Genomic DNA, 23096 nt, shown 5'->3' with positions numbered 1-23096 from the left:
TTCAAATAATTAAAATTTTTATTATCGTAGAAGAACCACACACGCCCGGTTCGTTACGGGGCGCTTAGATAGAAATTGCATGCGGGCGGCAAAGACCCTAGCGCCGGCACTGTATGTTTATCCATGTACTAGCAAAGTTTGCATTCATATATATACACATGGTCATCCTCGCCTTACAACAAGGTTCCATTCCAGTGATCCCATTGTAAGTTGGAAATCACTATGTGAACCATAAGGATGTGGTTAACCATTAACATGACTGAGTGCTAAAATGTATAGGTGTGCTTTGTTATATTTTTTAACTGATTTTAGTTTTTGTTTATAGTCAAATAATACATTGTACAAATTATAATATAAAATTTCTGTGTACATTACCGTACTATACTGTAATAAATAATGAAACACGAATGTACAGTTCTTTTGTCCACTTACAAGTTAAACAGTCAGCTGGAAACACCTGGAGCAAAAGTAATTCTTCAGAACTGCTGCTTTATTGGCTGGATCATTCATTGGAGAAGATATGAGGGATTAGTTAATCAACAACAACACTTTTCAAATTCAGGAATTGCAGTAAAGCATTCTTGATAAAAATATTTGCATCACATCCATTACACACAAGCAGCTGCAACTTGCATCTCTCTCTCTCTGTCAACTTTGCCAAAATATCTCCATAATGGGATTCATTGTCTCAAACAACTGAATTGGCTTAACAAAGGCAAATGCCTCTGCCAAATTTTTTTCTGAAGATTTCCCAAATTATTAGAATCCATATGCCTTTCTTGCATCTGGGTTTTGGCTTCTGATCGTTCATATTATTAGATTATGGGCACTGTTCATTCCTCTGTAAGCTCTATGTCTGTCAGATTGACAGATATTTTGCATCTTTATGGTGGTCAGTTTTGATTAAAAGTATTTCCATCAACAGAGATAAATAACTTCATTTTTAAATGTATTACCAATTACCAAATTTTTTGAAGAAGCAGAGTTGATCAATCTTGTCCCATTGTTATTAGACTTGGCATGAAAGCTGTATTTTTCAGTAATTGGCCTATGTATCCCCCTTACATAGGCCAATTACGGAAAGAAGTCAATGGACACCCTAGTGTGTGGAACAAACAGCCATGGTGCCCACCTTCATAAGATGAAGGACCTCCTTTCATTGTGATGACTGCAGAAATCCTACAGAGCATACTTTCCACAAGCGTATGATAGCGATTAATGGGAATTTTGGACTATTCTTCCTGTAGGCATGTAATGAGATCCTGAACTGTTGTAAGGCACACACACGTCCCTTGACCTCACCTGACACTCCAGTTCTTCCCACAGATATTCAACAAGGTTGAGATCAGGGCTCTGTGGAGGCATTCAAGAGTGGTGACATTCATGTCACAAACCACACAATTACAGCAGCAACCTTATGACACGGTGCATTGTCATACTGAAAGAGACAAAGGTCAGTTCTGTAGAAACACCACAAAGTAGGAAGCATTGCATTGTCCAGAATTTTCAGTACCTTTCAGAGTTCAATGTTTTTTGCACCACAAATAGAGGTTTGAGGCCAAATCAGGAAAAACAGAGACTATACCATCACAGCAGCTCCTTCAAATTTCATAGTTGGGGTTACACATTCCGGTAAGAGACATTCACCGGACACACGCATGATTAATCGCTCCATAATGCATCTTCCCACCAAAGTTTCCATGTCCCACTGTATGTGCTCTTTACATCACTGATGATGACAATGCATATTGGTTTGGGGGATGTTGGGTTTGCATGTTGTGGTCCCACTATAGAAACCCATTTTGTGAGCCTTGACTCAATGTTTTTGTACAGATTTGTGTTCTAGTTGATGCCCGGAACTCTGCATTCAACATGTCATTCAACAGATGGCAGTTTTTACATATTATCCTTTGTAGCACCCTATGGTTCAAATTCGATGAGTGTGGCGGGTCATTCACTGTGGTTAGCACTTGCAGTTGACTCCCTGCACATCCATCTCAGTACGGTTTCACTGGTTATTGACCTGGGATGGCCTAGTTTGCTGAACAGGCCTGCAACATCTTATCCCAATGTCTCTTTCAAACTCCATCAGTTCTCTTCTCACATCAATTTCACCAGGACACAGTTGCTGAACACAGAGCATCATATTCTTCCAGTTTATACCAGCTACAAACATGTGACTCATTGCATGGCATGATGCCCATGGGGGGGGTTTCTATTGACTTCTTTTCAAACAGTATATTTTGGCACTCAGATCACCAATAATTATTTTAATATTCCACCTTGGCATTCTCAATAGATCTTATCTAAATCTAAAATATCTTGTCTAAATGGAGTCTTTTGAACATCATTCTTTTTTCTCGAATGGGATGTGCACTGAGAATACTATATTATTATTATCATCATCAGACCTCCATGGAGCCAAGAGATTCATCATAGAGGTTCCACTTTCACCATACCTTGGCTTAAATGCATTCACACTTTCTGCACTCACTATATGCTCAGGCAAAATGTATTCCATTCACTCACCACTTTCTATGCAAAGAATCTATCCCTCCCCAACTCATCCCCTCCTCATACAGCTTCCAGAGATGGCCTCTTGTTCTCTCCCTGTATCCAGACATTCTGTGAAAAATCTCATCCACATTAATCTGGTAATTACTCTTTACTAACTTATATGTCTCGATCATGTCGCTCCTCCCTCCTTTTCCTTCTGCCCACTAGACCACATATTCCAGAGGCCCGAAACTGACTTAGTGAATCTTCTGTGGACCCTCTCCAACAATTTATTCTTTTTAAAAATTTGGTTGCCTAGTTTTTGTATACAGTAATCATATGTGGTCTGGATCAAAGCCTTGTACATTGGAATCATAACATCCTTACTTCTACATGTCAGTGTTCTTTGCATCATTCCCATAATCCTCTGTGTTGTCCTCAGAATTTTAGTCATATCATAAAATTTCAAGTCCCTATCCACCATCACCCACAAATCTTTCATCTCCTCCACGTCTAAAACATCCCCAGTAATCCTTTACCCTGCATCCAGTCTTTACTTCCCAAATTTTAAAAAGTGACATCACCACACACTCACTTATTCAGACAGTCTATTCAAGTCCTCTTGCTAGTCTACAACATCTGCTCTACTTCTCATAATTCTCCCCAACTTTGCATTATCTGAAAACAGCTATATATCACCATTTAATAACCTTTCAATGTAATTTACATAAAATTTAAACAACAGTGGGCCCCCAGAATGAACCCCCCCCTCCAGGCATGCACTAGTGACTTTTCTCTTGTGGGATATCTTGTGGGATTCAAGTCCTCTCATACACAACCTGCTGATACCTATCAGAGAGGCAATCTCCATTCCATTGCACTAATTCCTATTCAACCCCATCTGTTCCAATGTAACTACTAGTTAGACATGTGGCAATCTGTCAAAAGCTTTTGCAAAATCTAAATATGCTACTGTATATGCTTCCCCTTGTTCAATGTATTCATTACCTTGTTTAGATTGCTAAAACATGATCTTTCTTTAGCAAATCCATGCTGTTCATTAAGGAGAATTCTACTACTGTCAACCCAGTTCTGAGTCCTTTTCCTCACTAATTTCTCCAACACCTTGACCACAACTCAGACAAGCAGATTGACCTATAATTCAAAGCCTTAGTCTTATTATCCCTTTATGAAGTGGAATGATTTTGTCCTCATTCCACTCCTTTTGAACTTGGGCAATCTAAGACTTGTGTTAAAAAGGAAAGTTAAAGCTGTTAACTTCCTGGAACATTTCCTCAAGACATGCAGTGATATACCATCAAGTCCTCTGACCTTGTTGGTATCAAGTTTACTCAATTCCTCATATACTTCCTGCTCCCATTACTGGAACCATTATTGGTTCCTCTCCCATTCCCACTACTCTGAAGTTCTGCATTATGTTACAATCACAAGGATGAAATACTTTGGTGAACTGTTTATTTAACAACTGCATTATATCTTCCTCAGTGTTTATCATTCTCCCATTATCGCTGACCAAGATCATCTTTCTATAATCACTCTTCCTTCTACTGGCCACATACCGAAAAAAAAAATTCCTAGGATTTCTTTTAGTCTCATTTGCTAACCGCTGCTCATACTGCACTTTTGCTATACCTACAAGACAAATCACCTTCCCTACTCTTTGTACTTCTTATGTAACTAATTATTGCCACTCATCTTGTGCTGCCTTTTTCCTCAAGATTGCATGCTTCACCTCTTCAGTCATTTGTTTTATGCCTACATCATTTGATCCCCTGACCTTTGGAATATACAGTCACTGCGTCTGCCAGATAGTTCCTGAGTAGAGACCAAGCAGCATTGATGCTTTATAATTCCATATAATAACCCTTTCTCACAAAAGTTCTGATATGGCTGGCAATTACCCAGGTGATCACTTCATGTCACTCAGCAACTGGAGGAAGATATGACACTTCATTTACAACAATATCTTCTGATGAGATAATTAAATCCAAAACACTTCAGTCCACATGTAGCCTATGTTATGTACTGCTTAAGATAGTTGTCCCTCAAAAACTCAAGAAGTTCATTCTCTTTGTTTCCAGATGCAGTCTGCTCATTCTAGTCTGTTTTACCATAATTGAAATTGACCTTAATAATCACCCTTTTACTATTAGCCATATCAGTGTGCCTAAACTTTACCTTCTTACTACCTTCCACATTACTATGTCTCTAGCAATAACCTACTAAACATTTCAACACTGCTTCAAAACCACTGTCACTGTTTGCCTTCTGCATCTCCAACCTAGATGGGCACAACTCCTCTGCCATCATCAATAACATTCCCACTCCCTTTTTGTTTCGTCTGTCTTTGCTGCACACTAGGTGATTTTGCTTCTAAGTCCATGATAAGATGTTTTACCTTTTTATTTACAATGAAGCTTGTTCCAGATATGTTATCTTTCTTTTGACATCTTTAACATCTTTTGACTTCGTTGTAGTACTTCTCTATAATCTCCTCCAGTGTCTATCTCATTCTTGTATATAGCAGTAATATGTGTCTAACTGCTCTAGCAACATCCTTAAGCCACCAGGATAAGATAGGAGTGTGTGTGTGCGCGAGAGAGAGAGAGAAAACAATTCATCTTATTCTCAAGTTCTTTACACATTTGCCATTTTATCATAAGTGGGTCCAATCAGCTGTTGTATTCTTAAATTTCATGACAGAATATTTTTCCAAAGTGGGGGTCATCATTCTCATATCCAACTCCCAAAATCCTGGACAGCCAATCTGTTAGGCAGATCTCCCCTAGTTGACTTTACTCATTTGAAAGCATTAGAAACTTACTTTTTTGCCCTCACCTGATGTAATAATAAAATAAAAAGTCAATTCCTGATGCTTTCAAATTGTCCATGTGCCACAACAAGGACATATTTGCATTGGGCTTGGTAGGAATAAAAATATCTCTGGCAGCATCACATACTACCCCTTTTGTGAAAACCAAAAGGTGATCACATTATATCACATTAATAAAAATTGTTTTTATTTGCTGATAATAAGAAAAGTTATTTTGTGTAATTTTTAGTTTTGCATTTATATATACAGTAGATTCTGATTGATCAGGACACATTGGAACTAGAACATTTTGGCCTGATTAAGTGGCTGCCCCCAGTTATGCAAAGTTTCATGTTAATAGTTAAAAAAGATATAAAACGACAAAGTAACTTTTCATTGAGCAACAAATCAATATGTACATATTTAAATTTCCCTCATTGTCGACATCAACAGAGACAGTGACCTGTTGTTCTTTAAGTCCTTCAACGTAACCCTATTTAAAATCATCATGACCCAGCTTCTTAGCTGGCTTCTCTGACTTCTTTCTTAACATTGGACCACTGACACACACACACACCTCTTCATATCATAATAGAGAACTGCTGATTTAGGGCATCCTAAACATCAGGATCCTTACTTTCACGCTTTTGCTTTTAGGATGTTCCTGTTTTCCATGGTGTGTCCATTCTTCTCACAGTTTATCTTACTTGTTGGAAGTTTTTTCCCACTTGGTTAGACTATAATAAATTTAGTTTAATCCTTTATTCAAGTGTAAGCAAACAAAGGTTGCGTCTGAAGTATCTTCAGGACTGAGGCAACTCATGCTAAAGGTGGACCAAGCTCTCATCACTCCTTGTCTCAGTATCTGGTCTAGGTGGTGGCCCTTCCCTTAATGCATAGCATTATACATGTCTGCAAGGAGATGTGTTTTGCATTATGGGAGATACTGAGACAAGGAGTGATGAGAGCTTGGTCTACCTTTACCACAAGTTGTCTCAGTCCTGAAGATACTTCAGGTGCAAACTTTGTTTGCTTACACTTGGATAAAGGATTAAACTAAATTTATTATAATTTATATTACTGTTGTATCAAGTGCATAATTGTAGATTTTGGTACTCTAGTTATCTTTACAGACAATGATGACTGGTATTGGGCGAATTGGCCTTCGATTTGGTCTAGTAAGGCAATTTTTTTGACTAGTGACAAATCTTTGTGGCATCTTGGTAACGGTCCGAAATTATCAAAAAAAAAAAAAATCACTGAAAAATTTACACTTTTCTGCTTAGGCATTGTGAGCATGAAAGATGACACAAGTGTACGCAACTAATGCTAGTTAGTAACTATCCTCCTTTAGAAGGTAATATCTTGTATAACCTGAGTCAGTGAGAGAAGTGATGAGTCATTTACATGTATCACCTAAAACTTGGAGGAACAAAGCTAACGAGTCATTTATAAGCTGTAGTTTTGTATAGTATGATCTTTGCACTCATTAGCCAATAAACCTTAAACATACTAAATGATTAACAGCGATTACCTCAGAGGGATAATCTTAAGTGCTGCATTTCCTGTCCCAAATAAGCAATGAAGACTGTGGCAGCTTTCTTGATCTGGTGTTTTGTTCTTTAAAATTTGTACCAAATAAACAGATGCCCCAGTTAACCGATGGCCCAATTAACCAGATTCTACTGTAGATAAAAATAAAAATTATACTTTTATGTATATGTGTCACAAAAATAATTTACCCACTTTCAAAGTAATTTTGTTTTAGTGTTCATCTGTAGAAATTCATGCATTTTTTTGCTTCCAAAATCATTCAAATTGACTAATTATTAGTAGATAAGATAAAATAAATATGGTATCTGCATGTACAGAAACTAGTTATAATAATGTACATTTAATCATATTTTATAGAATTATTTCAGGTCAGAAATTCTGTATTATTCTAATTTCACAAACACACAACAAAGGTTACAAAGGTGGTCTGAAATGCTCTCACCCTTGACCATAGATGGCAACACTATCGGCAAGTTTTTGTTTTTTCTAAGTTGGTACATCTGTCTAAGCATCCATGTGAAATTGCAAGTCATTCTATCAAGTAGTTTGTTTAATACAGCTGTGTGAAGCAAGTGTTGTCTGTATCCCTTGAAATGGATAAAATTGTGCGGTTATAAAATTCTTTGTAAAAGAAGGTTTAATGCCAAAAGAAATTCAGTCGAAGTTCATAAACGTTTATGGGAACTCTTCTCCTTCGTTTTCGACAATTAAGAAATGAGCTGCCTAGTTTAAACGTTCCATGTGAAATACATCCAAAAAGTGTAACAACACCAGAAATCATTGAACAAGTGCTGACCGATGAGCCAAAGTGCGTGACATTTCTGAGACTATAGGCATTTCCAAAGAACGTGTAGGATATATTTTACATGAAGAATTGCAAAATATATCCTACAGCAGATGAAAACCGCACTCACATGAAAATCTCTGAACAGTTCTTGGAGCGTTTTCACAAGAATAAAACTAATTTTTTTTGTGCTTCGATTTATTACTATGGATGAGACTTGGATTCACCATTACACACCACAATCCAAACAGCAGTCAAAACAGTGGACAGAAGCTGGTTGTTCAGCGCCAAAGAAGACAAAGTCGGTTCCATCAGCAGGAAAAGTCATGGCATTGGTTTTGGGATGCTAAGCATTTTGTTTATTAATTATCTTGAAAAGGGTAAAACAATAACTGGGGAATATTATTCCGATCTTTTAACCAGACTAGTCGATAAAATTCGTGGAAAATACCCGGTTTTCAGAAGAAGAAAAAAAGCATCCTTCATCAGGACAATGCACTTGCCCACAAAGGTGTTTTGGCAATGGGAAAATTAAGGGATCTGCACTATGAATTGTTGGAACATCCACCCTATTCCCCAGATTTGGCTTTCTCTGATTTTTTTCTCTTCCCAAAATTAAAACTTCCTCACTGGTCAGCATTTTTCTTTGAATCAAGAGAGGTGATTGAAGCTGTAGAGGGGTATTTTGCAGATCTTACTAAAAACCACTACAGGGACGGGATAATGGCGCTGTAGCATCGCTGGAATAAATGTATTAGTCTTAAAGGAGATAATGTTTAAGAATAAAAATAATTTTGAAATTATAAATTGAAAATTTTTTTATTGTTAGGTTGAAAACTTTTCAGACCACCCTTATATTGGCATTAGTGAGATATGGCTGATGATATAGTCAGTGGGATAGAATGGGAAGGATATAGTGTGTTCAGGGAGGATAAAGAGAAAAGAATGGGGGGGGGGATATTATTGATGATATCCGATGAACTGCAACCAAAGAGAGTAGAAATTCAACTGCAGGCAAGGGAAAGTAGCACATTTGAGGCAATCTGGTGTGAGATAGTGTCCAGCAGAACAAAATATACATTTGGATGTTTCTGTAGACCAGAGGATGTAAAGGATGATGGGGATATTATGCATCAGCAAATAAGCTCAATGAGTGGAGGACAAGGAACATAGATTGAAAGGAGGAGGAGATGACACATGGGAGGAATGAAATGGAATTTATGTAGTTAATAAAGAATAATTACCTGAGGCAGCAAGTGATGGAATGTACTAGTGGTTTTAGAGTGTTAGACGTAGTAATTGCTTCAGTGAATTTGTCCATAACCAATATGACCGAATTGCCGACAATCTAACAGATAAGCTTAGGTGTTGAGAGTTATTCATGACTTATTTTTCACGGTATTAACAACACTGCAAAATTTTATCAAAGAGATGTTTTATTAACTGCTTATATTTTGCTGATTTTCAACTCAGCATCATCAGAGCACAACACACCTGTACATGCGACAGTGAGTGAGTGAAACAATATAATTGCCATGGACAAAAGATCTAAAGTCCTATTTTTGGCGCCCTCTAACAGGGAAAAAAAAAAAACAGCTATGCAGGAGTTTCTCTTAGGATAACAGCCCCCCACATTTTTGGCAAATTAATGCAGCCATATTTGTTAAGGTTGGGAGAATTCTTCAGAGCCATTGCCGACTCAAAAAATAATCTTTCAGATCTGTAACGACTCCTAAATAGCACATTCGTTTTCCTCCATCTAATCCTGTGTGAAGGAATGTCGAAAGCGTGGTCTGCCAGTCCTGACTTGCCATAGTAATAGTAGCGAATGTATTTTTCATGTTCTTGCAGGTGGATGTTAACTGATCTTCCTGTTCACCCATAATAGGCCAAGTCACAAGGCCTGGGTGTGCTAAAGGGTGAAGTTTATCCTTAGACGAACGGATCACAGTTGCCAGCTTGACATGAGGTTTGAAAGTGGTGCGAAGGCCATGTTTCATCAATACTTTGGCTATCTTTTCTGATGTACCTCTGATATAGGGAATAGAAATGGTCATGTTATATTCTTGTGTATTAGGAGAGGGCAGAGTAATGGGACTATGTAGTATTTTATCTATTTTGTAGGTATTATAGCCGTTGGCTAAGAACATATGGCGCAGATATTGGAGTTCTGTGGTCAGAGCTGTATCGTTAGAACAAATGGCTCTGACTCTAAGTGTTTCTAAAATGCCATACTCAATCCCTTTGTTTCTAATGCTCTTGGCATTTGTATAGACATAATAAATTACCACCTAGCTTATTCTTATAATTAGATATGCAATCTATTTGGTCTTGTTCTGGAATTTTCTCTTTTCCCTCTCCAGACATACTTAAAAGGTCTGAACCCAAAGCATTTTTTTCCCACTCCTTTGCCACATGCATAATCATGTTCCAAGTCATTCATGTCTTTATCATGTTTGCATACCATAGCTGAACTTTCACATACATTTTTCCTATTCCTCTCTTGATGATCTAGTTTCTCTGACTCTCTGCATTAGGTCTCATACCAAGAAGTAATTTCTCCAGGTTTCTGATGGCAAATGAATTCAAGTGCAAATAAAATAAAAAAGAATAAAAAAAAATGTGGAGAGAATTCAAGGAGAAACGTGACCAATAGGCACATAAGCAGTACAAAACACAAACCAGAAATGTAATCAATATGGTAAAAAAGACAAAAGCAGAGTATGAAATGAAATTAGTAGTGCAGTCCAAAGATGATCACAGAGGTCTTTCGGCATGTTGCAAGTAAAAAGAAGAATGTTTATGACATAATGATTTTAATGAATGACAATGGTAGGGAGGTAACTGAATCATGTAAAATAGCAGAATTACTAAGTGAACACTTTGCAAGAATATATTATCCCGGTCGAAATACTGCAGTAGTGAGAGAATCAGGAAAACTGAACTAAAGAAACTGGAGGTGCATAGCGTATTACAGAACCTTGATGTGAATTTGGCTATGGGATTAGGTGATTTGCCTGTTCAAGTTTTACGAGAAAGTGCTGGTGAATTGGCAGTGCCTTTGACCACATTATTTAATCTGAGTCTCAGCTCTGGGCTAGTCCTAAGGGAGTGGAAAGAGGGGAAAATATCCATTGCATAAAGGAGGCTCCAAGACTGATGTAGCAAATTGCTGACCGATCAGCATATCAGGAGCTGTTGTCAAGGTGCTGGATAAGTTGGTCAAGAGCAAAAGACAGAAATGGGATACTGTGAGGGACAACGTGGTTTTTTTTGAAGGATTGGTTGTGCCTCAGTAACTTGCTGACATTTCATAATACAGTGACAGCTGATTTGGATAAAGATAATAGGGTTACTCTGATATTTGCAGAAGCTTTTGTCAGAATACTGCATGGAATTCTAATAAATAAATTGGTGAAGTGAATAAGAGGATGGTTGATGGAGATATATCACAGAGTAATTTATTCAGTTTTTTCTGGAGTAGAGTCCAGTGGAAGGCCTGGAACTAGTGGCATTCCACAGGGCTCTTTTCTTGGGCTGCTACTATTTAATTTGTACATTAATAATATAGGAAAGGATCGGAGCGGAATTATTCATTTTGCTGATGATGCAAAATTAGGTAGAGCAATAGTTAATATGGATGATAAAATTTTGCAGGATGATTTGGATAGACTGGCAGTCTGGGAAAAGGAGAATGTGTGCTAAAGTGTAAGGTAATGGGGTGAAAAGATTACCAGCTGTATACCACATTAATGGAACTGTACTCCAGGAAATTGACAAAGCCAGGAATTTGGAGGTGTTAGTGGATAGGAAGTTAAGTTTAAAAGGCATATTGCAAAAGTGGCTAAAGCAGCTCATCAGATCACTTGGTTACTGAAGAATCCCCTGACAAGCAGAGAGAAGCAGGTTAGTATACCTCTTTATTGAGCCTTGCTAAGAGTCCATCTTGACTATTGTGTGCAGATCTGGTCACCTGGGTTTCTTGGCAGTAAGCAGGAGAGGACCCAGAATTGTGTGACCAAGATGGTAGCAGGTCTATGGAATGAACCTTATAATGACAGGTTGAAGATTTTTGGATTACAGAAATTGGTTGACCAATCAGAAAAGGGATGATATGACTGAGACATACAAATTACTGAAAGGTTTTTACAGAGGAAATTTTTCAAAACAGGTCTGGTGGTGAGAGAACTGGGTACTATCCTTGGAAGCTGAGCAAGAGCATAGCTAGCAGGGGGTGTAAGGACTATGTTTTTTGCTTGGAGAGTGGTGAATGAGTGGAATTGGTTGCCAGAGTCTGTTGCATGACTGTAAATGAGTTCAAAGTGAAGTATGATAGTTACTGTGGGAATGTTGGATATTGCTTATAATGTTTAGGGCCTCCCTTGATTAGTCTAAGGACTCTATGGAGTAGCCCATAATAATAATAATTTCAGTGGATTGACTATACAGGCAAAAAGATGTGCAGTAGTGAAAGGATAAATACTCAACATTAATAATAAATTTTGCTCTAAGTCTGAATAAAGAATATTATCATTGTGACTGTTTAGACTTATTACAATAAGGTTAGTTACTGTCTGCTTTATATTACATTTTTTTCACACGATTTTTATGTTTGTAGTTTCCTATACAAAGTTCTAGTCTATTGCAGTTGATGTTACTGATATGTTTCTACACAGAAAATACCAAAACACTTGTTTTATATATTAAAATTTATTTATTATAGCCAGTCATCAGCACAACTGTAGATTACAGTTAAACAAATAATCATATTTCTATGTATATAACCTGTTGTTTTGGGTCTTTGGCAACAGTTTGCAAGAGCTGTATAGTGAAATATTTGCAGACTAGTAAGCACTGTCCAATGTGTAATGTGAAAGTTCATGAGACCCAGCCTCTACTTAATCTGAAGCCAGACAGAACCCTCCAAGATATACTGTACAAAGTTGTTCCTTCCTTATGGGAAAGTAAGTGAAATAAAATGCTTCTTCATTGTTTCATTTAAAAAAATTGAGTAAATTATATCTGATTATCAAGAATGAATTTAAGGCACATTTTCTGTATGCCATATTCAGTGCCTTAATGTGGATAGGTTGAGCAGGGCCCTCTACCGGGGTGCTGTGTCATGTAAAGTATGGTGTTTGGAGTTTTGGAGCAATTTTTTTTTTTTTTTATTCATTTTATTTATTTATTTATTTTTTAACTGGGAGTGTGTGTTCTGAACTCTGTTCCTGCCTTCAATTTATCGTGCTGCAGTGCTGGCCATATTAAATCTTTTTCTTTGTGAAATGCAGTAGTAGTATTTTGCAGCTTCAAATACTCTCTCATTCAGTCACTCATAAAAAAATAGCTTAGAAGTGTCTTTACTTTCGTAATATGATTATCTTATTGTGTAGGTCTAGTTTTAGCAAGCAGTATTTTATTTTTCACTTTTGTTAATCAACTTCAAAAAAAGTGAATCCCATCTGATAAGGGTTGTAAATTTATTTTACATAATTAAGTGGGTTAAAGATTAGGTAATCTTGAAGCTCTGCTCTAGAGATCATATAATGAAGTTTTTTCAAACCATTTCAGAAGTCCAATAAACAGGGTGGTAGGTTTACACCACGTAATTCAGACACCACCTAAGGACAAAATCTATCTTGCAGTGGGATTCAGATCAGTAGTCTGTTGGTTGGAGAGTGGAAGTGCTATCTACTCAGCCAACCAGACACCGAAATAGTACTTTATCATAAGAAAATAATAATAATAAAATAAATAAAAAAATGGATGCATATTAACTGATTCTGCAGTTCACTTCAGTTGCTAATTTCTTGCATATGAAATATTTCTAAAGTGTTGTGTTATAAATGCTGATATTATGTAACTGTGTTAATATTATCATTTCTTAGCTGAGAGACATCTGAGTCTGAAGATAATACCTTCCTTTCCTATAGTGTTACATGGTGATTAGCATTCATTTTAGACAAATTATGGACTCTACAATCATGGTAGAAGTAATAATTTTAATTTCCCGATGTTTCGAAAGCATGGGAATATAACAAAGATCTGTATTTAAGTTTTGTCGATCTGGAAAAGGCATATGACATGGTGCCAAGAGAGAAGCTATTCAAAACGCTGCAGTTATATGGTGTCAATGGGGCATTATATCAAGCAATACTTAGTCTTTATTTGAGTTGTAAGTCAGCAGTTAGAATTGAAGGAAGTACAGGAAGATGGTTTAATGTTAAATCTGGTGTGAGACAAGGATGTACATTATCCCCTCTGTTATTCATTATCTATATGGATCACATTATGAAGGAAAGTGGTATTAAACATGATATCAAAATTGGAGATGTTAATGTCAGCTCTTTGCTTTATGCGGATGATGTTATACTTCTAAATAAATCTGCTGCAAGTCTGCAAGATTCTCTGACTAAATTGAATAGCTGTTGTAATAGATATGGTATGAAGGTCAGCAATAAAAAGACAAAGACAATGAAAATAAGCAGAATCATTGAAAATGTCAACTGTGTTGTGAATGGAGAACCTGTGGAACAAGTAAAACATTTCAGCTATTTAGGCACAATTTTTACTGAAGATGGTAAATTAAATATAGAAATAGACAACAGAATCAGCAAAGCTGGTATGGTGGGAAGTCAATTGAATAAATTCATATGGAATAAGAGAGAAATTAGTCGGAACACTAAATTAGCTGTATACAAGACAGTGTTCAAACCAGTTTTAACTTATGGATCTGAGAGCTGGGTCAGAAGTAAAACACTTGATCAAAGACTAGAGACCGCAGATATGAGAGTCCTGAGAAAGATTATAGGCATGAACAGATGGCATCAATGGCAATATCATATTAAAAACGAGGATATTAGGAAAGAACTTGACATTGTCAGCATCCAAGAATGCATTAGCAGAGCTAATCTCAGGTGGTATGGTCACTTAAACAGAATGGGTGAGGAAAGATTAGCAAAACAAGTGTTCTCTGCCAGGTTGGCAGCAAAACGACCCAGAGGAAGACCAAGATATAGGTGGATTGATACGGTACAAAGTGCCTTAGACGATAGAAATATAAGATCTGATAAGGTTGGAGTCTTGACAAGTAACAGACTGATTTGGAGGAAAATTGTGGATAGGAAATTAATAATGATGTAATTTTTTTCATGTAGTACTATCATATCCTGTACACCCCTTGAGGGAACATGGCAGGAATTTGATGATGATGATGTTTCGACTTTCATATTAAGTTTCATCTGGAGCGGACACACACACACACACACACACATATATATATATATCAGTGGCATCCGGTGATCATTTTGGTTCGGTGTGCTGTCATGTTTTCCAGGAGGGGGGGGGCTTGGAGACAAATAATTACATCAATAAATTTTTATAATTATTGATTTAATTAAATAATTACATCAATAAACGTCTTTTAGTTTTTTTTTATGTAATTATTTGTCGATATAAACTATAAATACATTATTTTCATTTTGCATCGATTTTAATGATCTTTAATTCTTGGGGGAAAAAAAAGGTATTCAGAATTAATAGTTTTTAGCACAAATTCATATATTAATAAATTTACCGGCATATTTTATAAAAAAGTAAATTAATTAATTAATCCTAAATTAAATTATTACATACACCTTTTAAAAATGTATTTTTTTTTGTTTAAATTTGTTTGACTATAAATTTACAATTCACACTTCACTCTGTAACTTACTAGACAAAGGGCAAACTAACCGGTCACTGTTCATAAATCAGAAAAAGATGAACCAAAAACAGGATCACGTGCTTTATTACTGCACAACAGGCCAACCCATAATAAAATTTTAAGACAAAGCGTTCCCAGGGTCGAGGGTGTAAGATTACATATCTCAATCAATTTTACGATTATAATTTGTGGAATTTTTTAATCGATCCAGGGGGGGTGTACCCCCTCGCGCAAACTCCCATGCCCTTGGGATTGCATTTTATTGATGTATGAAAGTTTTGAGAGGGCATAGCGCATCAGCACTCATCTTAATTGGTCCAATGCAATTAATTGCAGGATAACTTTGAATACTAATGTGTAGAGTGGGAGGGGGACAATCTGTTTCATGATTGATTAGAAAACAACAGTGAAGGAGAATACTATATTTGGTTGGTATATTTGAAATACTCAAAGATGAAAATATGTGAACCATCATTTATAAGATACGTGAGAATAGGAAGGAATAAGTGTGAGTAGAAACATTTTCATTAATGGTAAACTCATAATTACTAATTATCATTGTGATTTGTGTGTCCTATCAGTTGCTAGGTACAGCGAATAGCACGATCGTATAAATTCTAAACATGAATAAGTGAATTTATGATGGCATAATTTAAAAAAAAAAAAAAAAAAAAAAAAACATGAGAGAGAGAAAGTATTTCAGGAATAAATATAGTTTGATGGAGCAGCAAATCGTCTCGTAAAATTTGTTGCACATTTTATGTATATTTCGCTCCGTTTTCCAAGAATTTTATTTTGCTTACTTAGGCTCAGCATACATAACATCCGATCATTATCGGAATTATCCACACTTTCGGGAATCCTACATTCATTAGTTTTGTTTTTTTTAGTATCAGCAGTTCTTCTGTCTTATCAATCTCACATATGCTGGTATTTTATTGTAGCTCAACAATGTCTTATAATACACAGAATATTCATTTTTATTCAAGAATTGATATTTTTTACTGTCTGTTGTTTCCGAAGATTACAATAAAAATGTCTCTATACTGTTAAAAAAAAACTTTGCAACCTCAACAGATGCTATACTGCACAAGCAAAAGAAAAAACAATTAGCATTTTTCTCCTAACATTCACTTTTAAATTTTCAGTTCCAGAAAACATGTGTAACAGCTGTTTGTAATAAAGCCATCGGATATAGTAATCTCTCAACAATCATGACAACATTCAATTGGATTGGTTGACACAATAACCAATCACAGCCGCTAGGTGCTGAGTGAGCTGAAAATTTAAGTTCACCTAGTCACGCCTTCTCAGCGGTTTAAAAATAATACAACACTAAGAATTTGACACGCTGCCCCTCTTTACATCTTTTCGAATGGCTCAAAGGTGTATGCATTTTGAGAGCACACCCGGGCTATTAACGTGAATGCAACGCAATGTTTACATGGCGAAAAGCGCCTTCTTCATGAAGCACTAATACTTTATTATCCTCGTGAAGAGGACAATGAAGCATTAGTACAGTATGTTGTGTTCAATTTTAGGAATCGCGCACAAAGTCTGCAAACAATTGGGTAAGTCTTTAATGGGAATAAATATAAAAATATAATGTTGGTGATACTGATATTTCGTGGATGAGCACCGCACACCTAGCACACCCAGAATATTCGCCCCTGATATATATACAGAGACAAACTATATTACATTTCACACAGTAAGAGACCATGATTTGATCAACGGTTATTCTACTGGCCTGACATCTAGTGAAAAATTAGATTAAATTGAATTAAAATAAATGGAATAAAATAACTACATCAAAGCTATATTCTATTTAAGGCAACATCAGAGAAACATTCTTTAATATAGATAGTTTTGTTACAGCAAAAATGCTGTCCTAATTTAATATGACAATTGTTATATTTGATTTAAGATCCTGTATTACCTATAGTCCTATTTATAATTAACTCTTAGGGAGAAAGGTTAAATGGGTAGAATATTTGCCTTCTATATTCTTAGGATTTTTAGACCATCATTATTGTTCAGTTTGGGGTGGTTGATAAGAATCTCACAGCCTCCCTTAAATTTGCATTCATACCAAGTTTTGGTGTGATGTAAACAACTAGTGCTTTTAATTCCTTTAAATTATTTAAGGAATTCACAACGTATATTGGAATATTAATTAAAAGAAACTTTAATAAATACTTCCTATATTTCGGCAACATCACATTGCCATCTTCATGGGAACATACAAATATGATATGTGCATGCAGTCAGTACAAAAAGCAAATGAGGCAGAAGATAAGAAACTATTGTTGTTCCTAAAGTCCTAGTGGTGTCCCCTTCACAGCTAGCACATCTGGAATAATCACCCCTGATACACACACACAGAGACAAGCTATATTACATTTCACACAGTATACTAAAGAGACAATGATTTGATCACTGGTTATTCTACTGGCCTGATATCTAGTGAAAAATTAGATTAAATTGAATTAAAATAAACAAAATAAAATAAAACTACATCAAAGCTATATTCTATTTAAGGCAACATCAGAGGAACATTCTTTAATAAAAATATTTTGTTACAGTAAAAATGCTGTCCTAATTTAACATGACAATTGTTATATTAGATTTAAGATCCTGGATTACCTATAGTACTATTTATAATTAACTCTTAGGGAGAAAGGTTTTGTGGGTACCTTCCATATTCCTGGGATTTTTAGACCACCATCATTGTTAAGATTAGGGTGGTTGGTAAGAATTTCGCAGCCCTCCTTAAATTTATGTTCATACTGTTATGTCCCTATCTCATGATCTTTGTTTGTTTGTCCTGCAAGCTGCTTTCGTCTATATTCTTCTAACTTCTATTTTCAAAACACCACCAAAATTTCCACTAATATCTGAGCTATTGTTCTCCGTAGTATCCCTAGTATTTGTATTTTAACTGCGCCTTTTGGGATATTTAGTTTAAGATATCTTATACATAAACAGAGAAAGGAACTCAAATAACTGAAAGTGTAACTATTGCAGTCGTGACACTATTTCTTGTTACTCAACATTAATTCCTTAAGCTTCCCGTTTCTTAACATTAATTCCCCGCGTGGTTAGGCTCGAATGTTTCTAAGTGGTGCATTGGATATAGCAATATCAGACAACTTTCTTCATCATTAAACAAAGGTTTATTATTTCTCTAAACATGGTACATATCAAAACACTCAACTGAATTACTTACACACTAAAATTAGCTTAATACGAGTAGTTGGGCTATGATTCTACAAAAGTTACTACGATCATGCCGCCACAAAATTTCATACAAAACATGAATTCACTTAACATGGAATAATTAGATCACCACACATTATTAGGTTATTCAACTTCAAGTATACTAACAAAACATTAGCTATTCTAGCACATACTTATGACAATTCCGATTCTCTACACATCACATTAGGCATTCAGATTCCTCAGGCTACTTGATTACTCAATTCGCACTAATCTAATTCAATATTAACAAAACCATTTACTTCATTAACACACATCCATGTCATTAACTTTCCTTTTACAAAGTAGTAGGAACTCAAGATTCCTAGGACAATTAAATATTCACAAATTATCAACACTAGCTAGTTTACTTTTAACACTCTCTATCAAATTCTATATTCTATAATTTCTCCCTAATCACTTTAACAGTTCCGTATTATGACAATGGTACCTATCACAAACAACTTTTAGTTAACATAAGACAAAGTTCACAATACCTTTCTTTAGCTTCACTTGCAGGCCTTTACCTTCTACTGAACGGACTTGCTTGCATAACTTCTTTGCAATTCAGGGCTGTATGAACATCTGCGCTGCCGGCTATACTATCCGAAACGAGTACATCGATAATTTCACAGTTTCCTATGATTCTTTAGTGTATTTCGCTTCCTACATAGGAATACGGGAATAGCCTTCCCGCTCACCTTCGATTCCTTGTTGTGGCATGAGGATATGAGCCATATCTCTCCACTCAGGAACACCGTGAGGTCCACTCGAAAACCACTAAAGCCCAAGAGAGCCTACTCCTCAAAAAAAACCAAAAGCTAAGATCAAAAAGCCACGAGGGGGGGGGGGTTACCAACCCTTTTATAGCTGCTCCCCTAACGGCGCTCTCTCTTACTTCCTTTTTTCACCTTCTCTTAGTTTTCCGTCTGTCTACCAATTGGGTAGCATTTGGCCGCCATACGTCATTTTGATCGGCAGCTCGTAACGAAGTTTCTATCCGGGTATAGGCCCTAAGCGATATTCCGTTATTTCTCTTGTTAGCCTCTATCTTAACCCCCTTTCAAACATTTTCTCAGAATTCTACTTAATGCTTAATCTGTAGCCTCTTACATAGCGTATTGCATGACTCATTCTTTTATACTCATGGACTTAACTCTTTCATTCTTAATCGCATTACAACATTAATTCTTAGTTAGCTACTTATTTAATACAAATTCCTTGTTTAGTCATAATACATGTTAATACATTCTTTTCTTTTGCTATTTTAACTAAACAATAGACCTTTACAATTTACTTAATTTATACTGGATGCAAGAATATTAAATTATTCTTTTCATGCAGGGGTTTTTATTTATGTTATTTGTTTTTCATGTTACACCATGATAACTGAGAATACTATATTCTCAAGATATCAGGTGTAACAATACCATGTTTTGGTGTAATGTAAACAACAGGTGCTTTTCCAGTCTAGACTACAATAAAACTGTAACTATTGCATACATTAAAGGGATATCAGATAAAATAAAGTCTACAGTTCACATCTGAGAGCTGCTCAACTTTTATTCACTTTCAAACTTTCTTACATGTTATTCTTTTCAATATGAAATTCAATTTTATCCTGCTCAAGACTAAATAGTGATCACTTCCAATTTCAAATCTCCTGTATACTCTGGTGTCCTACACCAGGGAGAAAACATCACTATCAACAATAACATAGTCAATGAGACTTTTCTTATTCCTTGCCTCTTCTCTCCATGTGAATTTGTCACATTTTTATGTTGGAACATGGTGTTAGTAATAACCAGTCCATGTCCTGAGCAGAAATCCAACAGATATTTGCCATTATTATTAGCTTTGCTCTTTTCTCCAAATTTTCCCAAAATATTTTTGTATGTCTCACAATCATTTCCTACTCTGCTATTTAGATCCCCAACAAGGACCAGCTTTTCGTTTTTCATTGTGTCAGTTGCTTTTTCTAAAGCCTCAAAATATTCCTCCACTTCTACCTTAGTAGAACCTTCTGTGGGACCATAGGCACAAATAAGTCTCATTGTCCAGTTCCCCATTCTCATATTTGCCCACATTACTCTACTTGAGACTGACTGCCATTCAAGAAGATTAGCCTCGTATTTTGTGTTGAATACTATGGCTACTCCTTCTTTTCCTTGATTGTCATTGCCTGAATATAACATTTTGTATTTATTGCTCAGAAAGCTCTCACCAGTTTTTGTCTTTTTTGTTTCAGTCACCCCTATTATGTTGATCTGGTACTTATCTAATTCCTCAGCTAGCTCCATTTCTTTGCCATTCAGGCTTCTTATGTTGATCGTACTGATCTTTAACTCTGGTGATGTTAAGTGTGGGGTTTGTTTTCAAATTTGTTCCAGTAGCTGACTTTTCGCTGTTCGCCCTGGTTCCCTGGCAAAAACAACGGGGGCCTTGTTTAACCGGGCGACGCCCCAGCCGGCATGAAATTTTGTCATGTCGTACCATCATTTTTTATTTTGGTTTAACCAATAAGCATACAATTTGGTCGGCTAAATCCCAAATTGCCAGCCCATCCTCATTCGTTCAGTATCCAAGTAGATACCCAACAGGGTGCACCACGAGAAGGTGAGGATTGGACATTAGGTCAGAAGCCCTGGTCGGTTCTCTGCATTCCTTTAAAGGCTATGTGGAGGTCTCCTCTTAGTTATACAGCTTTGACCCTTAAGCACCCCTCTTTCTTTAGTTTGTAGTTCTTTATCTTAACAGTTATTTTTTTTGCTACTTTTTCTACATTTTTCAACTTTTATTTTATGGATTGTTTCCAATACTAATAAGTAGTGGTCACTGTCTACTTCAGGACCTCTATAGACTCTTTCATTTTTTGTATACTTCCAGTACGATCTGCTTATGATGGTGTAGTCGATTATAGATTTTTCGTTTCTACTGAGCTCTTCCCTAGTAAACTTATGGATTTCTTTCTGCTTGAACATAGTATTCGCTATTACTGAATTATTTGTAAGGCAAAGATTTATTATTCTTTCTCCATTATTATTCTGGGTTATTTCTCCTTGTGATCCCAACACTTGTTTTGTTTCCTCATCTACTTGATTTCCTACCCGGCCATTAAGGTCTCCTAGTAGTATGATATGCCCTTGAACTTTTTCAATTATTTTTTGTAAGTAAGAGTTCGAAGAAGTGATCTTTAATTTCTTTATTAGCATTATCGTTTGGGCCTTATGCAACAATTACAGTGAATACTTGGTTGTCTGATTTAAAATCTATAGTGATTGTCAACAACCTTTTGTTTATTAGTTGCCATTTAGTAATATATTCTTTGAGATCTGGTTTAATTATACAAGCTACCCCTTGTTTTCCCCATTCTCTTGGGTTTACCCCTGAATAGAAAAGTATATACCCATTCCCTGATCCACTACCGGGGGACACGCCCAATGGGGGTTACAGGTGTCCCCTACATGGGATAAACGACACATTAAATATAATAACTATGGCAAAGCTGGCCTTTCTGATCATGCCTTGAACTTTACATAGAATTGACTGGAAAAGCACCACATCACACCAAAACTTGGTATGAACACAAATTTAAGGAAGCCTGTGAGATTCTTATAAACCACCCCAATCTGAACAATAATGATGGTCTAAAAATCCCAAGAATATAGAAGGCACATATTCTACCCATTTAACCTTTCTCCCTAAGAGTTAATTATAAATAGGACCATAGGTACTCCAGGATCTTAAATCTAATATAACAATTGTCATGTTAAATTAAGGCATCATTTTTACTGTAATAAAACCATCTATATGAAAGAATGTTTCTCTGATGTTGTCTGAAATAGAATATAGAATAATTTGATGTAGTTATTTTATTTTATTTCATTTATTTATTTTAATTTTATTTTATTTTCACCAGAGGTCAGACCAGTAGAATAACTGTTGATCAAATCATTATCTCTTTAACATACTGTGTGAAATGTAATATATGTGTGTATACTCCAGTTGATTACCTTAATATGAATGTCTAAACATCAGGAAATTAAAATAATTATTTATAACATGGTTGTAGAGTCCATAATTTGTCTAAAAATAAATTTTGCAAGTAATGGTTGATTGTCATAATTCCTTTCCAATAATTTTTTAAGAAAATTTTCATAGGGACTGTAAAAAGAATATTTTATGTAGGGTTCCTGTCTCAAAAAGTTTAAAAAAATACTGTGCCATGTAGTAATTCTCGTAGAAAGGCTCATACGTCGGCAACACATGACTATTAAAGTATTTAAGGAATTCACAACATATACTGGAATATTAATTAAAAGAAACGTTAATAAATACTGCCTATATTTCGGCAACGTCACATTGCCATCTTCATGGGAACATACAAATATGACACATGCACGCAGGCATTACAAAAAGCAAATGAGGCAGAAGATAAGATACTATTGTTGTTCCTAAAGTCCTAA

General features: G+C 35.8%; 1 protein-coding gene across 5 annotated transcripts in view; it reads left to right on the top strand.

Annotated features, from left to right (window-relative positions):
• Window positions 1-23096, top strand: part of LOC150107272 (polycomb group RING finger protein 1-like) — a 302424-nt gene that overhangs the window by 105116 nt on the left and 174212 nt on the right. For 2 of the 5 annotated variants that reach the window (XM_090391122.1, XM_090391120.1), the window contains one exon: window positions 12511-12631. The exons of 1 other annotated variant lie outside the window; for it this stretch is intronic. In XM_090391122.1, the coding sequence (XP_090247248.1) occupies window positions 12511-12631 (121 nt within the window). Of the gene's footprint in view, window positions 1-12390; window positions 12632-23096 lie in introns of all 5 variants that reach the window. 2 more of the 5 variants (XM_090391119.1, XM_090391121.1) reach the window with 2 other exon arrangements.

Source organism: Typopeltis vanoorti, chromosome 4, assembly GCF_054136105.1.
Source record: "Typopeltis vanoorti isolate ZY-2024b chromosome 4, IOZ_Tvanoo_1.0, whole genome shotgun sequence".
In the NCBI taxonomy this organism is placed as follows: Eukaryota; Metazoa; Arthropoda; class Arachnida; order Uropygi; family Thelyphonidae; genus Typopeltis; species Typopeltis vanoorti.
The sequence above is the reverse complement of the archived record's forward strand: the minus strand, read 5'-3'. Positions and strand labels throughout refer to the sequence as shown.